This window comes from Danio rerio, chromosome 6 (genome assembly GCF_052040795.2).
Source record: "Danio rerio strain M-AB ecotype USA chromosome 6, GRCz13ab, whole genome shotgun sequence".
In the NCBI taxonomy this organism is placed as follows: domain Eukaryota; kingdom Metazoa; phylum Chordata; class Actinopteri; order Cypriniformes; family Danionidae; genus Danio; species Danio rerio.
The window spans coordinates 29,737,035-29,757,963 of NC_141026.1; the positions used below are offsets into that span (position 1 = coordinate 29,737,035).

General features: G+C 43.6%; 1 protein-coding gene across 6 annotated transcripts in view; it reads left to right on the forward strand.

The window, feature by feature from the left end:
* Positions 1 to 20,929, forward strand: part of sned1 (sushi, nidogen and EGF-like domains 1) — a 65,113-nt gene that overhangs the window by 43,670 nt on the left and 514 nt on the right. For 2 of the 6 annotated variants that reach the window (XR_015493712.1, XR_015493715.1), the window contains exons 23-31: positions 8,991 to 9,103; positions 9,184 to 9,473; positions 9,556 to 9,685; positions 11,698 to 11,780; positions 13,902 to 14,000; positions 14,401 to 14,517; positions 20,413 to 20,500; positions 20,605 to 20,684; positions 20,824 to 20,854. Coding sequence is in view for 2 of the 6 variants with exons in the window: in XM_087257288.1 (XP_087113414.1) it covers positions 8,991 to 9,103; positions 9,184 to 9,462; positions 9,556 to 9,685; positions 11,698 to 11,780; positions 13,902 to 14,000; positions 14,401 to 14,517; positions 20,413 to 20,500; positions 20,605 to 20,684; positions 20,824 to 20,849 (1,015 nt within the window). In the remaining 4 variants the exon portion in view is untranslated. The remainder of the gene's footprint in view (positions 1 to 8,990; positions 9,104 to 9,183; positions 9,474 to 9,555; positions 9,686 to 11,697; positions 11,781 to 13,901; positions 14,001 to 14,400; positions 14,518 to 20,412; positions 20,501 to 20,604; positions 20,685 to 20,823; positions 20,855 to 20,929) is intronic. The other 4 variants (XM_087257288.1, XM_087257289.1, XR_015493714.1 and 1 more) reach the window with 3 other exon arrangements.

Below are 20,929 nucleotides of genomic sequence, written 5' to 3' on the forward strand. Positions count from 1 at the left end.
GACCAGATGTGTCCGACGCAGCTTCAAAGGGTGGGCTTACATATCCTGATGAAAGTCCGAACCCGGTCCCCCCCTCCGGTGGTTGTGAGGTCTCGGACCTGGAATCGGATATGTTGGCTGTGCTATCACAGCTGCTTTGCTGGTTGGACCGAACATGGCTGGTCCTCCAGTTCCACCACTGGACAGACTAGACAAGTGTTACATGAGGGCCAAGAAGAGAGTCAAACCCTCCAAGACCCCCACACCCTTCTTACCAGAGATGCACAGTGTGCTATAGCAGTAACGAAGGGCACCTTTTTCTGCTCAGTCCTCATGCACTCCTGCCCTCACCACCCTTAATGGCAGAGCTACCAGGGGTTACAATGCGATTCCCCAGGTGAAGCATGCTAGTTTGGTCAATCTTTGCCCGCAAGGCACCACCGCCTGGAAAGGTCAGCCTAGATTCCTGTCCAAAGCACTTAGATTATCTGAGTCTCTCATCCAAAGACTACACTGCTGTGGGCCAGGTGACCTCCACCTTGCATGCCAAGAGTTGCATGAGGTCGGTTCCTCTCCAGAATTATTGCATGAGCTTTGCACAGCAACCCACTATGCTCTCATGACCACCAAGTTGGCCGCTTGTGCCCTGGGGATGACGATGGCCACACTAGTGGTCCAGAAAACGCTACCTCTAGCATTTACTAGAATGACACAGACTCTGGTAACCACAGCAACACCACTGTGCCGCCGCCATATTAGATCATCTTAAATGTCCAGTGCGCGATTTCCGTCAAGCACTGTCTAACAACAGTAATAATTCTGTAATTGATTTGGGTTTGAATCTTTATTTGACTAACTTTTGCATGCTAATATTCCATGTTACGTGCAGTTATGTCATTAATTTGGTTCTCAGAATTTTGTTCTTTATTAAAAACACTTTACACTGTAGAAACGTTGTCCTCCTCTGTCTTTAGCCCAATTGAACCAACTGCTTTAATAGTTTTGTTAGGCTAAAAACTGTTATTTAGAAGAAAAAAATACTTCAGAAATAGCAAGTTTAAATTGTTTTCATTCACATCAATTGATTAAACATAAAATTATCAATCAATTCTACAAAAAAGTACTACAAATATATAATACACATACATTTACAATTGTCCCCATGTTTCTGTCAGTCCTGTCACATTTGCACTGAGTTTAACATTAAATGTGTGCAACACAACTACTTACATCAACAGAAAGAGGAGAAGCTGACAGTGATAAAGGATGCATAGCAATTCCTTTAGGCCTAATTCAACTTATAAAATCTCATTTAGTTTTTAATGAAAATGTTATTAAAAAAACTGGAGCTGGGTGACGCGGTGGCACAGTAGGTAGTGCTGCCGCCTCACAGCAAGAAGGTTGTTGGTTCAAGCCTTGACTGGGTCAGTTGGCATTTCTCTGTGGAGTCTGCATGTTTTCCCTGCGTTTACATGGGTTTCCTCTGCGTGCTCCGGTTTCCCCCCCTGTCCAAAGACATGCGGTACAGGTGAATTGGGTAAGCTAAATTAGCCGTAGTGTATGTGTGTGAATGAGTATGTATGCATGTTTCCCAGTGATGGTTGGCGGTTCATTACGCTGTGGCGACCCCAGATAAATAAAGAGACTAATTCGAATAGAAAATGAATAAATTAAGAACCAGAGCTGAACTTAAATGGAATTAGTGTATTTAATAAAAATGTAATAATATTCTACGAATTTTTCTAAATAAAAAGTATAATGTTCCTAAAAGCAAATTTACTGGTCATCCTTCATTGATCTAATCGATTGGAAACATGCCTGGCTATTACCTCATAAATACTGCATTCCCGAGAGAGGTTAATTTTAAAGTTCTTCATAAAATATATCCAGTGAATAGTGCTTTGGCAAAGTATATTCTGATAGTTTGTAAAACTGAAGAAGAAACCCTGATTCGCAAAGAATTCGCAAATTTTTTTCAGTGTGAAAACACAAAAAAGCTTTTGGAATAGCTTATATCTTTACATAGGTAATTACATTCCTTCTTCCAGCCCCTTTCAGCTACAAGATATTATTTGTTACAATAAAAGTAAAACCGATATGCCAGAGAAATACATTATTACCTTTTTTCTTTTGTATGGAAAATATTTTATTCACATGCAAAAATTCTCGAATTCGCAGCCTTTTTTACACATTTTTAAATAGAAATTGATGTTTTTATTAAATCTCTTAGAATGGTTAACATCAAAAAAAGTGATAAATTCTTGGATTATTAAAATAATTATTTTTTTAAATATCACAAATACATAAGTCTTTGAAGTGATCAAGGATGCGTTCTCTCATTGAACTGTATATGATTATATGCTTGTTTTTGTATGATTTTTTTTATAAATGACAAACTTAGTTCAGGCCCTGTCACATTTTTATAAGTGAAAATGTATATTTCTGGTAGAATGTCTCCTATTTTTTAGGCTGTTGGTAAATTAGTAAAATTATCTCTAAAAAAATAAAATCTAGTTCAGTTTTAAACTTCTAAATAACACTGGAAGGTTTTATTATATTGTTATATTTTTAAATATAGGCTATTGCTGTTGTTGTTGTTTTCAAATTTGTTGTATGTAGAAAACATGTATTTTGACACTTAGTATTCAGCAATGTGTATACTGCACGTTCGTATAATTATTTGAAAAGATTTTTTATTTCATGCAGTCGTTTGGTTTCATTTTTGTATCTAAAAATTTATATAATATTTGTGCTGAATCACTTTTGTTCATTTGTTATTTCCTTTATTCTGTTAAAAATAACAGCCTTTAAGTGTTATTTATAAGGAATTTACAATGCATAAACAATTCCTTACTTAATAAACAATGCTGATCCTCACTCAAAACAGTAGGAATAAAGCAAACACAGTTACTTCCCTCCTGAAAAAAAGATGTATTTGAATGGATTATTAATTGTTTGCTGAGACATTTATTACAATGTGCATATGCTCGGTGCCAATTTCCCAAAGATAAGATATCAAGTCTTTAAATAATCTCAATACATTTCTTTGTAAACTAAGTCCATAGCACAATCTGTTCCTGCCCAGAGAATAACCTCTTTATTCTGAGATGACCACTCTTAATTAATACACTTAAAGAAAAACTGTATTGTGTACTGTGGCACATGCCCCAGTAAGTGGGGTCTAGCAATGCCCCTGATTGAGACTATCTTCAAGAATCTTTTGAAGTCCCCTATAAAATCTGAATGGGTTTATCTAACGATTCATATCTAACGTTCAAAATATGGAGAGGATGACTTTTTTTAAAACAAAAAATGGACAAATACCTGCAATATGTGACCAATCAACTGTTCCGATGTGTTGTTGTATTTTTTATTTTATTTAATATGTATTATTTGTATTTTTTTTCTATCCTCTTTCTTCCTTAAAAAAGAGAAACAAAAATAAGGTGTAAAAAAATTATAATTTTTGAAGTGTAATTTTAAGGTTCATGTTCATTTACACAGAGAAAGTACAGTTCCCCTTCTAGGGAACTTCAACACTGCGTCTAACCAGAACGCTAGGGGAACACCTCTTTTATACGCGTCTTGAAGCACATGTGAAATCAATCTAATGTAATTAAGCAGGTGTCGTCAGACCAGAGAGTATAAAAGCCTGTACTGAGCATTCAGTATCAACTTCTTTGCTTTCAAGAAGCACGCACGTGAAAATACACCCTCTTTCTGTGATCTTTCATTACTGATTTGCATACACAAAATACAAAAAAACTGACAACTTACTTTTTTATTTTGGTATGGCAGAAAAAAACTTTAAACGTTGTGTGCCTCCATGCCCTCGCTTTATTACGGCTGGTGACTCACATGATTTGTGTTTAGAGTGTTTGGGAGAAGAGCATGCCCTGGTAGCATTTGAGAATGCTGACTGTGGACACTGTGACGTTCTCTCCCGTAAAGAGCTGCGCAGTCGGAGAGAGTTCTTTAATAAAGCTCCCGTGGCGCACGCTCCTCGCGGTTCGGGTCCCGCTCGTGCTGAGGCTGAGCGTCGACTTCGGTCGTGGGGTTCGCAGCTAGATCTGGCGGATGAGATGGAGACGGACTCTGTCCTTTCTCTCTCTGGATCCGTGAGATCTAATCCTCCTTCGGGAGCGTCAGAAGCACGCTCTGCGGTTTCTTCTGCGCCTCGTGAGAGGGCGGCGTCCTCCGTTTCCGAGGAAACCGAGGCGCCGCAGCAACAAATAAAAAGAGGGTCGGGGAATCTGCCGCCCCAGTCAGCGGAATATGAGGAGTTAGTGGAGGTGATTTCACGTGCTGCTGACCGGTTCGATGTAATAGATTGGCAGCCAGCACGTGAGCAGCAGCAGCTGCGTCTGACAGGAATGCTGGATGAGAGAGAATTACCCAGCAGAGTAGATCCTCCACTAAGGGACCTCCCCTTTTGTCCCGAGCTACATGATGCGGTTTCTAAATCATGGAAAAATCCGTATTCAGCATGGTTAATGACACCAAAAACAGCTATTTATTCAGCAGTTCGTGGGCTAGGGGAAAAGGCATGTACAGTAATGCCAATGATAGAAGAGGACTTAGCGTGTCATCGTCGTTCAGATCTAAAATCTGCAAGGGTCCCTCCTTTGTTGTCGAGACCATTAAGATTAACATCGGGTCTAGTCAGTAAAGCATATATGACGGCTGGTCAGTCTGTTGGATGCCTGCACACCATGTCAGTGCTGCAGGCATATCAGGCTGACCTAATTAAAGAGTGCCTAGATGGTGGGGGAGCAACACCCGAACAGCTTCGAGAAGCTCTTCGGGCGTCAGATCTAGCTTTAAGAGCTACTAAAGAGGCAGCCTCTAGTTTGGGGCGATCTATGGCTACCCTGGTGGCTACTGAGCGGCACCTCTGGCTGACACAAGCAGAAGTGTCAGAAACCGATAGAGCTATTCTTATGGACGCTCCAATATCGAGCTCAGGGCTCTTCGGTGACGCCGTTGATCGCGTCGCCGAATCCCTCGACAGAGTTAAAAAACGCTCTAGCTCCCTCGGGGACTTTCTCCCCCCAAGATCAAAAAGTCTGGGCCAGCCGTCAACCAGCTCCTCATATCATGAAGTTCAAAGGATAAAACAAAGTCCTGACGTGTTGGGAGTCAGGCTTTCCAGGGCCCCCCCTGGACGCCAAGAGCACCATTCAGCGCTCTCACTGAACCAGGGTCCGCGGAGAAAGGGAGAGACCACCTCACCACGTATGCTGGTGGGGGGCTCTGTGTCTCCCGGGGTGGGCGTTCCTCAGTGTCTGAGGGCATTGGGGGCCCCACCCCCTCTGCAGGGGGGTCAAAGAACAACCAGAGGCCAGTCTCGAGAGGCTGGTACCCCTAGCACATTTTTTGGCAGCGTGGAAACACCTGCCGATGGTGTCCCAGTGGGTCCTGTTCACAGTAGAACACGGCTACAAAATACAGTTTTGTGCACGCCCACCTCGCTTTAACGGTATTGCACCCACCATAGTGAAGCCAGAACAGGCTCTGGTTATGGAACAGGAAGTACTGGCCTTATTAATAAAAGGCGCAATAGAGCGTGTTCTCCCACTCGACAAAGAGTCAGGGTTTTACAGCCGGTATTTTATAGTTCCCAAAAAGGATGGGGGATTGCGTCCCATATTAGATCTGAGAAATCTAAATCGGTCCGTCGAGGCCCTCAGGTTCAGGATGTTAACCATCAAAAACGTGGTGTCACAAATTCAGTCCGAGGACTGGTTTGTGACGATAGACCTGAAAGACGCATACTTCCATATTTCCATCCTTCCCCAACACAGGAAATACCTGAGGTTCGCTTGCGGGGGCGAAGCGTTCCAGTATCGGGTTCTTCCATTCGGCCTAGCTCTGTCACCTCGAACCTTTACCAAAATAGTCGAAGCGGCACTAGCTCCACTTCGTATGCAGGGGATACGTATCCTAAACTGCATAGACGATTGGCTAATTCTAGCTCAGACTCAAGATATGGCAGTTCGGCATCGAGATGTCGTTCTCACCCATATCAGAAGGTTGGGGTTTCGGTTAAACACCGCAAGAAGTGTGCTTGTTCCAGCCAGGACGACCATTTCTTTAGGTGTGCTATGGGACTCCATGACGATGCGAGCACGTCTGTCCCCGCCATGAATCGAATCGATTCAGTCAACCGTACACAGAGTCAAACTAGGCCAGTTCATCACTGTGAAACACTTTCAGAGGTTGTTGGGTCTCAGGGCAGCAGCAGTCAGCTTGATTCCGTTCGGTCTGCTGTACATGAGACCCCTGCAGTGGTGGCTCAAATCCAGGGGGTTTTCCCTCAAGGGGAATCCTTTCCGCATGATCAAGGTCTCGCGGCACTGCCTTCGAGCCTTAAGTATGTGGAAAATACCCTGGTTCCTGTCCCAGAGCCCAGTGTTGGGGGCTGTCTGTCATCGCGTCATGCCTATGACAAATGCTTCTCTGACGGGCTAGGGAGCAACGGGCTTGATCCGCATGATCAAGCTCTCGCGGCGCTGCCTTCGAGCCTTAAGTATGTGGAAAATGCCCTAGTATCTGTCCCAGGGCCTAGTGTTGGGGGCTGTCTGTCATCGCGTCATGCTTATGACAGATGCTTCTCTAACGGGCTGGGGAGCAACCCTGAGGGGGCTTCCCGCAGCGGGACGATGGGGAGAACATCATCGTTACTGGCACATAAACTGCCTGGAGATGATGGCCGTGTTTCTGGCCTTAAAACACTTTCTCCCAGATCTAAGGGGCCATCATGTTTTAGTCTGCACGAACAACACATTGGTGGTCGCTTACATCAACCAGCAGGGGGGTCTGAAGTCTCGAATGCTATGCAAACTAGCACATCGGATCCTCCTGTGGGCCCAGAACAAAATCCTGTCCATCAGGGCAATGTATGTCCCGGGCCATCTGAACATGGGAGCAGATCTCCTGTCGAGGCAGGGGGTGAGATCCAGGGAATGGAAACTTCTTCACCCCGAGGTGGTGGAGTCCATTTGGGAAAGATTAAGGAAAGCGCAGGTAGACCTGTTTGCTTCCCAAGAGACCACGCATTGCGTACTATGAGTTTCTCTCTCGCATCCAGCCCCTCCGTGACTGGTTGCCATGGTTCAGACATAGCCGAGGCTACGTCTGTATGCTTTTCCCCTGATCGCTCTGCTCCCAGGAGTCCTGGAGAGGGTCCGTCAAGACTGAGTACGGTTACTGCTGGTAGCCCCGGTTTGGCCTACCAGGATTTGGTTTTCGGACCTCATAGCCCTGCTGGCGGGTCTCTCGTGGGAGATCCCCATCAGCAGGGACCTTCTGTCCCAGGGGGGAGGAATGATACTTCATCCCCTACCCGACCTGTGGAAACTGTGGGTGTGGCCTCTGAGGGGGCCCACCTCATAGAGTATGGACTGTCAACCGAGGTTGCTCAGACCATTCTAAGCTCCAGGGCTCCCTCCACAAGGAAGCTTTATGCCCTAAAATGGGCTCTCTTTTCAGCTTGGTGCAGAGAACACCAGCTGAACCCAGTCAGCTGCCAGGTAGCCTCAGTGCTGGAATTTCTCCAAGATCGCCTGTCTGCTGGGTTAGCTGCATCCACTCTGAGAGTGTACGTGTCAGCTATAGCGGCCTACCGTTCTCCCCTAGATGATGAGTCACTAGGACAGGATCCGCTAATTCGTCGCTTCCTTCGTGGAGCCATAAGGCTAAGGCCTGTCAGCACACACAGGGTACCGACATGGGATTTAACATTGGTGCTCGAGGGCATCTCTGTTCCCCCATTTGAGCCACTGCAGGAGGCGTCAGATAAGTTTCTGACACTAAAAACAGCTTTCTTATTAGCTATTTCTTCCTTAAAAAGGGTTGGTGACCTCCAGGCTTTGTCGGTTGCACCTTCATTTCTGGAGTTTGCTCCAGTCATGTCCAAAGCCTTTCTTTATCCCAGACCGGGGTACGTGCCTAAGGTGCCCACTCATGTGGCGAGACCTGCTGTGCTACAGGCCTTTAACCCGCCCCCATTTCAGTCGTCGGACCAAGAGAAGTTAAACTTACTCTGCCCAGTTAGAGCTCTGAATACATATGTTAACCGGGTTATCAACTGGAGAAAGAGTGAACAGTTACTGGTCTGCTTCGGACCCTCAAAAAGGGGGAGTCCGGCAAATAAGCAGACAATAAGTAATTGGATAGTTGAGACTATCTCATTTACCTATCAGGCTGCTGGACGCCCTGCACCTAAATTTGTTAAGGCCCACTCCACAAGGGCTGTCGGGGCCTCCAAAGCTTCTATTTCGGGCTCAGCCCTTTCTGACATTTGTTTGGCGGCAGGATGGTCGACTTCACATACATTTGTGCGTCACTATCAACTCGATGTAGACCCCTCACCAGGGTCCTCTATTCTCACTGCGTAGTGTGCGTTCACAGTCAGCAGTGAGTCTGGCCTAGTGGGTATTGCGTTCCCCTAGCGTTCTGGTTAGACGCAGTGTTGAAGTTCCCTAGAAGGGGAACGTCTCGGGTTACGTATGTAACCATAGTTCCCCGAGAGGGAACGAGACACTGCGTATTCCGCCATACTCTCTTCTGCCTGTTACTTCTTTCAAGCAAATTCGAAGTTGATACTGAATGCTCAGTACAGGCTTTTATACTCTCTGGTCTGACGACACCTGCTTAATTACATTAGATTGATTTCACATGTGCTTCAAGACGCGTATAAAAGAGGTGTTCCCCTAGCGTTCTGGTTAGACGCAGTGTCTCGTTCCCTCTCGGGGAACTATGGTTACATACGTAACCCGAGACGTTTTCAATCTATACTGATTCCAACCACCAGAGGGCAATCCAAATATTTTGGCTTCACTTTTTAGAATGCGTGAGGTTCACAATGCTGGCATGAGCTGTGTTTTAGTCAAGATGAAAAGCAATTTCAGTACATCACTAAATTTGCTACAACATTCTAAGATCAAAAAGGTTTAAAATATGACTTTGAAAAACACATATTTTACTGATTAGTTGTGTGTAACCCACAGCACATTACTCCCAGGTCAGATGTACACAGTAGACGTAGTCACTCAGAGTGGTTTGCGCCCTGAAGACCTGCCATCAACCAGCAAATCTGCCGGGCCCCTACACTTCTGGACCAGTGAGTATCTTTCTAGTTTTGTGTTATGAACTCATGCACCACTGTTATAATAGCACATAATATATTCTGCTCACTATCAGGACCGCTTCCACCTCAAAATCTTTCAATCTCCCATATCACCACCACCTCTGCTCTGGTCACATGGGACCATCATCCTCGGAGTCTTCCAGATGGTTTTGTGGTCAATATTACTCGAGGTCTGAACACCCGCAGCCGATACCTACCTGAAGGAAGTTTAGGCACATACACCCTACGAGATCTCATTCCGGGACAACACTACCGACTTACCCTCACTGCTGTACGCAAAACAGGCCAGGACAGCATTCACAGCGTCCCTCAACACCTAGCCTTTGCTACACGTGAGTTTCCAGTATGTATGATCTCTGCCTGTCTGCAAATTGTCAAGATGTTGCCATCATTGTGACCCCTTTTGTGTATCCTGTATTGTACAGTACCAGTAAGGAGCACTAGCAGAGGTGACAGACCTCAGGGTGGACAGGACTACCAGATGGGGCAGACTTTGACACAAGTTCAAGATGGAGGCACAGATGAAAACACAGAACTCCTTGAAGAGCCACTAAGGTAGAGTTCTTTACAGATGTAAAAACATAATTATCAACACACTTTTAAAATTTCCTTTGAGGTGCCTTGGAAGAAGTATAGTTTTGCTTGATTTGACATAATTTCAACCGAAAAACGAAGACAGGGCGGGACACAGTAGCCTCTCCTCTCTTTTTAAATAGACAATAGTGTGTCATTTTGTCTAATTCTAGCATGATATTCTAACTGTACCTAGTTATGTAGCTGGGGACCATTTTCAGGCAAATCATTGCACCACTATGATACAGCACCAAAATTACTTGATTATTATGCTAGAGACAAAATGGCGGTATATTAAGAGTATAATTCCTAGCCTAGGGCTTAATTTTTGCCAGAACCTCATTTTACTGATCCCTTTCCTATTCACTTTTATCCGTGACTCCCCAACCAACCCTCTTCACTTTTGTTTGCGAGCCATATCAGAATATAGTTTAAAATAGTTAATCTATGCTAAGCTAAGCTAAGCTAAAAATGCTTCTGCCAGACCCACCAAATGGTGTGCCCAGGAGCCTCTTTATAGGGGACTTCATGCATTACCTCACCCCACCTGATTCTAATTCCCATTAAGCCTCACAGACAGCGACCGGGTGGGCTTGTCTAGGGACATGACAAAGTTGAGAATCCTTCAAATTTATGCAAATGAAGAGCGACTTTCTTGAGAGACAGCCAATTGGAGCACCAGTAGAGCTCACGTGATCTTCTCTCAGGTCGCACAACTGCCAGTTGTATTCTTCATGCGGTAAACCTATATACCCTTGTGTTTGCAACTGGTCACCACCCAGAGCGACAGACAGCTACAAAGTTGATGCTAGTGTGAATGAGGCATTACTCTTTGCACTTATCACTATTTCTCTGGCTGTTCCTTAACATCTCTGTTTGTGGATTATTAAGATCTTTATGATCTTTTGCTGCCTGACCTGACCATTGCCTTTATTTTGGATAATCCTTGTGGATTACCACTGATACTGTTGTTTGCCCCTGTTTGGACACTGCCTGTTTGATCATCCTTTTATTCAATAAATTGCACATAGATCCTCAATTCCAACATTCTTCAGTATATCTTCTTCTCTCTCCCTGCTGGTGATAAGGCTCAAACCTACCATCTTTGAATCCAACTCTCTAACCATTAGGCTACAGCAACACCCAGCCACTTTTTGTCATCTGTTATCATTTCTTATGGTCATATATATAGCTGCATGTTCACAACACAACGTGAACAAATTAAAACACTACATACTACAACGACAGTAGGCAATCCTCCTGAAAACAGCAAATAAGTGTTTTCTCCCACTAATTTATCTGAGAAATTAATGCATCAGGTTTTCCTACTTATACCCTATGCACTGTGATTGGCAAATGAAACAGACACACACGATTCTGAGTAGAGAAGAACAAATAGATATTAAATTTAATGAGCATATGTAACAACAAAAATAAGCATCAGTTTGGCCACAGTCTATGTATTTTGACCCAATTTTTGGAAGTCTAGCCAAAGTTGTGTTGTAAACTTGTCTTTAGACATGGGACGATAACCGGTTTCAAGGTCTACCGCGGTTTGGAAAAGTCAAGGTATTAAAACCACCAAAAAAATTTGAAACTTATAAAGACAGCAGAAGTCAATGATTAAATTATTAATTATTTAGCCTGACATGTTTACTGGTATTATAAATCTTTAATAAAATGAAATATATTGTGTTTAATGGGGCAAAAAAGTGGTTGTTTTTTAGAAATGTAAAAAGAACCCTCTTAAGGCAGGCATTGCTGATTTGCAACAGTTAAAAGCATAGATTTTGCCTGTTTCTAAGATTTAATTTGAGCCTGAAAGGCTTAAAAAGAACTTATTTTAGAGCGGTAAACACAACACTGTGATATCGTGAATCCATGATATTTTATATCAATTTTATCATACTGTCAGAAACTTATAGTGGTTTATATTTACTTGTCTTTAGGAAATCATTTGATCAGTGTTCAATTCTGTTGCTTTTCTTTTTCAGATATACAGAGCTTATCGACGGAAGGGGGAGAATTACAGCTAAATTTACCAAACTTCCACATAAAACCATCAGACACCGCATTAGTGAGTTGTTATTTCATACTCTTTTCAGACTCTTGTTTTGAGTCTAATTTTATGCTGCATCATTTCAGATTAACTTTTCGAGGCTTGAAAAGGATTTTACTCATTTTTGCTTGGAGTTAACAAAGTTATCAGTTTATTTGAGGATGAATTGAATCATTCTGTACCACATTTACAGATAATCTGGTAATATAGTGTATACGTATGTAGTCAAGCCCAAAATGATTCATACCACTGGCAAATTCATACGTAAAGTTTTTGTTTAGATGTAAATAAAAGCTGAGAAAATATTTTTTTTCCCACAATGTTGCCTCTTGTACATCGTCATAATAATTTTTTTTTTGGGAGAAGCCTGTGTCCTTTCTGGTAAAAAAAAAAAAAAAAAAAAAAACTTGCTATTATCTGTATTTTAGTCAAAAAAAATGTTTATCTTACTTCAGAATATTTTGTAAAGATGTTTGTTTAAATTCATTTACTGCTGTCTTTGGTTATGTATATGATATGATTTGATTCATTTATTTAGAACCAAAAATTTTTTCTTTAATTAAAAAATGCATTTCAACATGTTTAAAAAGGAATGAAAAGGGATGAAGCACAACCTTATTATTTTCCCACCCCATTACCACACATATCATTTGTCTATTACTTTAACTTATGTCTTATTTTACTTGTCTCTTCTTTTTACATGAGACATATGAGCTTTACATGAGACATATTTTACCCTTTTGGCATATTTGACATATTATATGTTTGATTCCATTTGTACATTTACATTTTATAACAAAGACCCAAAAATACATAGTACTGCAAACAGCCATTAATTGAAATTTCATCATACTTTTCTTATTTTATTCTATCACCTTTATTCAACATTATATTGCTTTAATAATATATACTTATACAAGTTTTTTAATTGATTAATATCCTGGCATTGTTTGAGAATCAGTTCTAGACTGTTCCATAATTTCACACCACATACAGACATACACAACCTCCTAAAATTTTGTTCTTCTCTCAGATTATATGCCCCCATCTGGGAAAAATGCATATAGAAATAACTATTTTTTATCAAAACATGATCTGGACTGCATTACCTTTACTTCTCTTTTGGCAAGACGCTTGATTTTAATAAATTGGAAACAATCATTTCCCCCTTCTTTTAAACTATGGGCCAATGATGTGTTGCATTTCCTTAGTTTGTAAAAAGAATAAGACTTAATTTAAATGGTTCTGGATCCAAGTTCACTGCCATGTGGAGTCCTTTTATAAATTACTTCAAATACCAAATATAATGCATTCAGTCCTTTTTTTGGCTCAGTTCCTTTATTAATCTGGGGTCGCCACAGCAGAATGAACCACCAACTTATCCAGCATATGGTTTATGTAGCGAATGCCCTTCCAGCTGCAACCCATCACTGGAAAACATCCATAAACACTCATTTACCCACATACACTACGGGCAATTTAGCTTGCCCAATTCACCTGTACCATATGTCTTCGGACTGTGGGGGAAACCTGAGCACCCAGAGAAAACCCATGCAAACATGGGGGGAAACATGCAAACTCCACACAGAAATGCCAACTGACCCAGTCAAGACTTGAACCAACATTCTTTTTGCTGTGAGGCGATCGTGTTACTCAATGCGCCACCGTGACGCCTCTAACGTAATTGTAGTGGGCATAATGATGCTGATGCTTGTACTGTAGTGATGTTGTCTTTGTTTATATGTACACAATGTTAAAGCACTATGTTTATATGTATGTTGTGTTGTTAGTTATGTTGATTAGTGAATGTGTGTTTTTTATATATTTTAATAAATAAAAAGGGAAAATAATAATAAAAAAACTGTGCTTGAATGAAAGTAACTTTGAATCAGAATTTGACAGGGGTATGAATCAGTTTGGACTTTGGGCTATATAGTATAGTATAGTATAGTATAGTATAGTATAGTATAGTATATTATAGTATAATATAGTAAAATATACTGCAGTATAAAAACACATAATTTAATAAAAAAATAGAGGTTTTTATTCCGGAAATATATATCATTATATTTTAGAACTTGTTATCTTGATTTTACTTATTCAACTTTTTTAACAAATGTCATGTTATCTTTTAAGCAGAGCCTGATCCTCCAATCAAATTAGAAAGGATGGAAGAAACCACAAATAAGATTAGTCTAGCTCTGGAAATTCCTGAAGAAGCGTCAAAGAGTAAATCTGGTAAGTGATCTTTCAATAAAACTTAATAAAGACTGTTATCAGACAAGGGATATTTGTTGATTTGCATTAGGCATGGAGTTCTTGGTTAAAACACAAGAGTGTTTTAACAGTTGGTGGTATTCAATCATTCTAATTAGTCCCAGCTGAGTGCGAGACTGTGACAAAACACCACTGCGTGTAGTCTGAATAATCTGCAGCATTGAAGTCACCATAAACAACCACATCTATCAGCAATCTGTTTTAGTTTCAGCTCCCTCCAAAATGACTCATATCTGTTTAAAAGTGCACATTTATGTGCATGCGATTATGTAAATAAACTCAAACATGAAAAAACTGGAAACGTGCCCATGTTTAAAGTTTCCTGTAGCAAAGCATTGTGTATTCGTGTTTGTAATTTCAGAGTCATCTCAAGACTGCAGAACTCAGCCCTGTCAGAATGGTGGAACGTGTGCACAGATCAACGAGTCCTTCAGCTGCAACTGTCCAAGCGGTTTCAAGGGCAGACGGTGTGAGCTATGTTAGTATTACAATGTCTACACTTTCACAAGCATCCAAACACACACACATAGACACACTCATAAATAAAGTAAAATTATGTTAATTTGATTCAAATAAACAAAATACATGGTTGACTTATGTATTTGTTTGAATCAAATTTACCTTAACTTAAATTAAACTACTTTAAAACAGCTTGTTTAACCTAAAAACATAATTTAGTTATTAATTAATTATTCATTCATTGATTTTCCTTTGGCTAAGTGCCTTTATTCACTAGAACTATGTAAAGCTGCTTTGACACTATCTACATTTTAAAAAGCGCTATAAAAATAATGAAATTGAAATTGAAAATTGAAATTCATCAGGGGTCGCCACAGCGGAATGAACTGCCATCTTAATCCAGCATATCATCACCTTAAAATTACAAGGTTCTATCTGCATTCTAAAAGATTTAGTGATATTGAGCTTCAAAGTTTTTGCATTCCATATAGCAAATGGTATGTGTTAACATATGTTCCCCTTCGGTTGGGGAACTCCAGTACTATAAGTGGATTTGATGTTCTAAATCCACGTATGGGAGATTCGGTTTAGAAGCTACTTGTCTGAAAGAGTATTGAACGGGCCAATGAAAGCAATGAATTGGCAGTGTAAGCTTGCGCAGGTGTGCTGCATCGCCAATTAACTGAGCATATAAGCACACCTGGCGCCAGCAAACGCTATCTTTTTCGCTTCAGAGACTTTTCTGATCGAGCTTCATGAGGGTTCCTCTTGCTGTCTACAGCCACATCGAGCGAACGAGTGTCTCCCGTCCAGAGCGAGTCCACGCAGCAGCAGACGGTCGAGCTGGGTTTTCTCCCTTGCCTGGCGCCCCTTTGGGTCTGGTCCTCCAGAGCGGTGCGTATTGTTGCAGTTTCCTAAAAGAGCAACACAGTCGTGCAGCACATCCTTTTCAGGATTGCGCTCCGACTGTGGGTTTCTGGTTGCGGGGGTTTCCTGGCTCCGGATGATGGGCAAGATCACTGCATTACATGTTTGGGGGTCCAGCATGTTAATGTGGTGCTCGGGGGCGGTTCATGTCGTCACTGCGATGCCATGACCGGCGCGCAGTTGAGATCGCGGCTAACTTTCGTAAGAGAGTGAGCCACCCCAGTCGCCTCCTGCTCTGCAGCGGGCGCTCGGGCAGATCTGAGGGTTCCAGCGAAAGATAATCTGCCGCCTAAGGGCTCGCGGACCTCTCGCTCCTCCAAACGCTCCATCCAAGCTTCGGGTGCTGGGAGTGATTCGTCTAATCAGATGGTAGCTCTCACGCCCGCTGACACCGGAGATCAGATGTCCTCCGCGGCATCGGAGGGCGGGCTTTCATTGTCCGACGATGATCCGGACCCGCTCGCCCCCTCTGGGCAAGCGAGCGCCGTCAAAACGGATTCTGAAGCGGACATGTTGGCTGTGCTTTCTCGGGCTGCTTTGGCCGTCAGGTTGGAGATGGTTCATCCCCCAGCCCCGCGGCCAGACCGACTAGATGGGTGTTACGTAGAGGACCAAAATTCTGAAGCGGACATGTTGGCTGTGCTTTCTCGGGCTGCTTTGGCCGTCAGGTTGGAGATGGTTCATCCCCCAGCCCCGCGGCCAGACCGACTAGATGGGTGTTACGTAGAGGACCAAAAGGCCAGGGGAACATATGTTAACACATACCATTTGCTATATGGAATGCAAAAACTTTGAAGCTCAATATCACTAAATCTTTTAGAATGCTACCATCTGATTAGACGAATCACTCTGAAGCCTCTCGTCCCCTTCTTCCCGGAAGTGCACAGTAGGCTCACGCAGTCCTGGAGGGCACCTTTCTCTGCCGGCACTGCGTCCGCCTCCGCCCTCACCACCCTGGATGGTGGAGCTGCCAGGGGGTATGAGGCGATCCCGCAGGTGGAGAGCGCCATTTCGGTCAATCTTTGTCCGCGTGGCGCCCCTACTTTGCACGGTCCGCCCCGTCTCCCGTCCAAAGCCTGTAGGTTATCTGCCTCCCTCGGAGCTAGAGCTTACAAGGCTGCAGGCCAGGCAGCTTCCGCCTTGCACGCGATGGCCACTTACCAGCGCTACCAAGCGCAGGCGCTGGCCGAGCTGCACGAGGGTGGGTCTAACCCAGGCTTGTTACACGAGCTGTGCACCGCGACCGACTATGCTCTCCGGACTACTAAGTCCGCCGCGTGCGCACTGGGGAAGACGATGTTCACACTTGTGGTCCAGGAACGCCACCTCTGGCTAAACCTGGCAGATATGCGCGATGTTGACAAAGTTTGCTTTCTTGACTCGCCCATATCCCAGGCTAGCCTGTTTGGCGACACCGTCGGTGAATTCGCCCAGGAGTTCAAGGCGGTGAAGGAGCAGTCGGATGCGATGGGCAATGTCATCTATCGGCGGGACCGTAAGCCCGCTCCGTCCCCCGCCGAGCCATCCACCTCCTCTGCCCCGCCCCGCCCCGCCCCCGGCAGCCCCTCCTGCCCAGGGCGCCGCTAAGTCTGGTAAACGGACCGCGAAGCGTCCCTGAGACAGGCCATCTGGAGAGGAGGAAACTTGCTCTTTCCCCGCTGGAGGGCGGGGCCCATATTCCAACGGTACTTTTCTGTGCCACCAGTTTTGAACAAAGAGCATTTTTCCCCTTCCCCGGATGTCACAGTTCAAGCCCTTCCAGTCTGGGACACGCTGCCTCTCAGCTCGCAGGGTCTGCATACTCCGCCAGCGGCTCACGGGCGCTGGGGGGACGGTCTCCCTTCTCCCAGCCCCCAAGCCCCCCCTCCGGAGTCAGGGTGCGGAGCCAGAGCGAATTGCTCTCCTCCAGCTCTTCTGTGGGACCCTCGCGGTCCCCGGATCAGCACACCCGCTCCGCGCTGCCCCTCCGCGGGTACGTCAACGATTGCTGCAATGACGTCATTAGCGATGGCTCTGCCTGCCTGGTTAGCGCGGGCCAGCCCCTCACGGTGGCTCATACGCACAATCAGACAGTTCTCGAAACGGCCTCCCAAGTTCACAGGCGTGTATTTCACCAGGGGTAATCCCCTGTCCGCCCCTGTCTTGCGAGAGGAGATTGCTAATCCCTCCTGGCGAAAGGTGCAATCGAGCCGGTACCTCCAGCCAAGGTGGAGAGCGGGTTTTACAGCCCGTACTTCATTGTACCCAAAAAGAGCGGTGGGTCACGGCCAATCCTAGATTTGCGCGTTTTGAACCGCTGCCTTCACAAACTGTCGTTCAGAATGCTTACGCAAAAGCGCATCCTCCGATGCGTCCGCCCTCAGGATTGGTTTGCAGCCATAGACCTGAAGGACGCGTATTTTCATGTCTCCATTCTTCCACGCCACCGCCAGTTTCTGCGGTTTGCGTTCGAAGGTCGAGCATGGCAGTACAAGGTCCTCACCTTCAAGCTCTCTCTGTCTCCGCGGGTCTTCACCAAACTCGCGGAGGGTGCCCTAGCGCCCCTTCGGCTCGCGGCCATCCGCGTACTCAATTATCTCGACGATTGGCTGATTTTAGCCCACTCTCGGGAGCAATTGACTGCGCACAGAGACGAGGTGCTCCGGCAGCTTCGCCTTTTGGGGTTGCAGGTCAACTGGGAAAAGAGCAAACTCGCCCCGGTGCAGAGGATCTCTTTTCTCGGGATGGAGCTGGACTCGGTCACCATGGTAGCGCGCCTCTCCGGAGAGCGCGCTTGCCTGCTGCTGAACTGTCTGAGGGAGCTCGACAGCAAAGTATTGGTCCCACTGAAATATTTTCAGAGGCTCCTGGGACATATGGCTTCCGCTGCGGCTGTCACGCCGCTCAGACTGCTCCATATGAGACCACTTCAGCACTGGCTTCAAGATCGAGTTCCAAGACGCGCATGGCATGCGGGCGCACACCGAGTCTCTGTTACTGCGCTGTGTCGCCGCACCCTCAGCCCCTGGAACGACCCCTCGTTCCTGCAGGCCGGTGTGCCTCTGGGACAGGCATCCAGTCATGTTGTTGCCTCAACAGATGCTTCCAGCACAGGCTGGGGAGCCGTGTGTCGCGGGCTTGCAGCTGCGGGCCTGTGGGTAGGTGCCCAGTTGCATTGGCATATCAATCACCTATAACTGTTGGCAGTGTTCCTTGCTCTCCGCCGTTTTTCAATAATCAAAACTGGATTATCGCATTAAAGTCGTGCGAATAAAGCAGCGTTTCCATTCAATGATCAAAGCGAACAAAATTTTTACTTCCTGATTAACTGGCGCCAAATATCAACAGTGAAAACGGAATTTGCCACGATAGGAGAAGCTGCGTCATCTGTTCTTCATCTAATAAATGACTTGCACCTCAGAAAGCAATCCTGACATGCAGTGAATGTGCGGTGAAGGTGTCAGACGCGGTGCACAGACGCTCTTGATTCTGGAGGTCATTTATAATATAATAACACTAATACTGAAACGGTGAACAATGTGCTCAGCCTGATGGTTTGTCCATTCAAACCCATTTTTGTCATCAAATGATCTCTTTTAACAAAATCACATGACCTTCTTTAATGCGCATGCTGGAGTTTGTGCGGTAAAAGTGTTTCCATCTTAGTTTATGCACATCTTTTCTTATCGAATAAAAGGTTTATCCTACTCAGTTATGCGCATAACTTTTTATGCGCATTTTCAAAATTTATGCGCATCGTGACGTTTCCATCAACCGTTTTTTTATGCCCATATGCAAAATGGGCATAAAAATAGGTGAATGGAAACATAGCTAGTGATACAGCCAATTTGGTGGATGGGGATGATTGAGAAGCCATGATGGTTAAGGGCTGAGAGGGAATTTGGCCAGGGCACCGGGCTTACACCTCCACTCTTAACGAGAATTGCCATGTGATTTTTTATGACCACAGAGAGTCAGGACCTCGGTTTAACATCTCATCCGAAAGATGGCACCCACTGACACTATAGTGTCCCCTTCACTTTAACAGGGGCATTATGACTCACACAGGCCGCAAGTTGAGCGACCCCTGCTGGCCTCACTAAGTAATAAAACAGTGAGATTAAATGGCTAAAATAAGTGAACACTTCATTGTTGATGCAAACTATATAAAGGTGATCAGGATTTTCCTGAATAGTGGAACTTGCGAAATTGCTTATTAGAAACAAAACTGCTAGGCTAATTCACACAAAAATAACTTTTCTGTCATCATTTACTCACCCTTCACTTGTTCCAAACCTGTTTGAGTTTATTTCTGTTGAAATCAAAAGAATATTTTTAGAAAATGTTGGAAACTCGTAACCATTGACTTCCATGGAATTTATTTTTTTCTGATATGAATGTCAGTGGTTGCCAGATTCCAGCATTCTTCAGAAACATTCTCCTTTTGTGTTCAACAGAAAAAAGAAACGTACAATGGTTTAGAACCACTTGAGGATGAGTAACTTTGTATTTTGGTTGAGCTATCCCTTTAATATAACCTAATGCATTAAGACAATGTAGCCACATTTAAAACAAATGGCACCTTAACAGGTTTGTAGAGTAAGTTTGTGGATGGGACTGAAAACTATGAACTATTGACTGTTTAATCTTCAAAATATTTTTCCAACAGCAATACTATTTAAAAATATTAATAATAGTAATAACTGAATAAAATCAAATTGTTTCTCTTTAAAGAAATCCTGTTGCTTCCAAGTAAATCATGTTTACAATCTCTTGTTTTTTAGTTGAATATTATTTGAATAATAAATATTTTATGCTTCATCCAATTTCTAACAGGAAAATAAAGATGATCATTTAATTATTTTTAGCATATTTGTTTGTTATTATTATTATTATTATTATCATCATTATTATTATTATCCTGCCAAGTGAAAAATAATATTGCCTGAAACAAGATATTCAAACGACTCCACCTTTTCTGTATTTCCTTTCTCTTTTCTGGTCATAGATTGCCAGCGAGTGTCTCACCCATGCACTCGCCTTTACTCCGAAACAAAGAGTGTGCCTGTGTGGGAGGATGGTGTCTGCCATTATTTGTGAGTGTCTCCTGCCTGGACGTGTCTGTTGTCCTGTTTTGGTCCAGTCTAATTCAATAGCTGTTGTATCTATTTTTTTGCTGAGTACATGATCTCACCCTTAGGTACAAAAGGACATATAAAGTTCAACAGGATGTTTGTTTTAGAGAGATCTGTGAGCCTTTGCTGCCTAAGAAAACTCCACGTATGTACAATATGTTCACAACCTTGTAAATCTTCCTCTCTGTTTTTAACTGCCAATGAAAATGTCAAGAAAATGACTTTTGGATTATGATGATTAGTTCTGTGCATATAAATAATTTCTTTTTCCATTCTCTCATCAGACAGAAGAACTCAAAAACAACAATAATATAGGTAGGAATCATTTCTGTGGATAAACAATGGACATAATATTGCTGTCACATATTGAATGTTGTTTTCTTTTTCTGT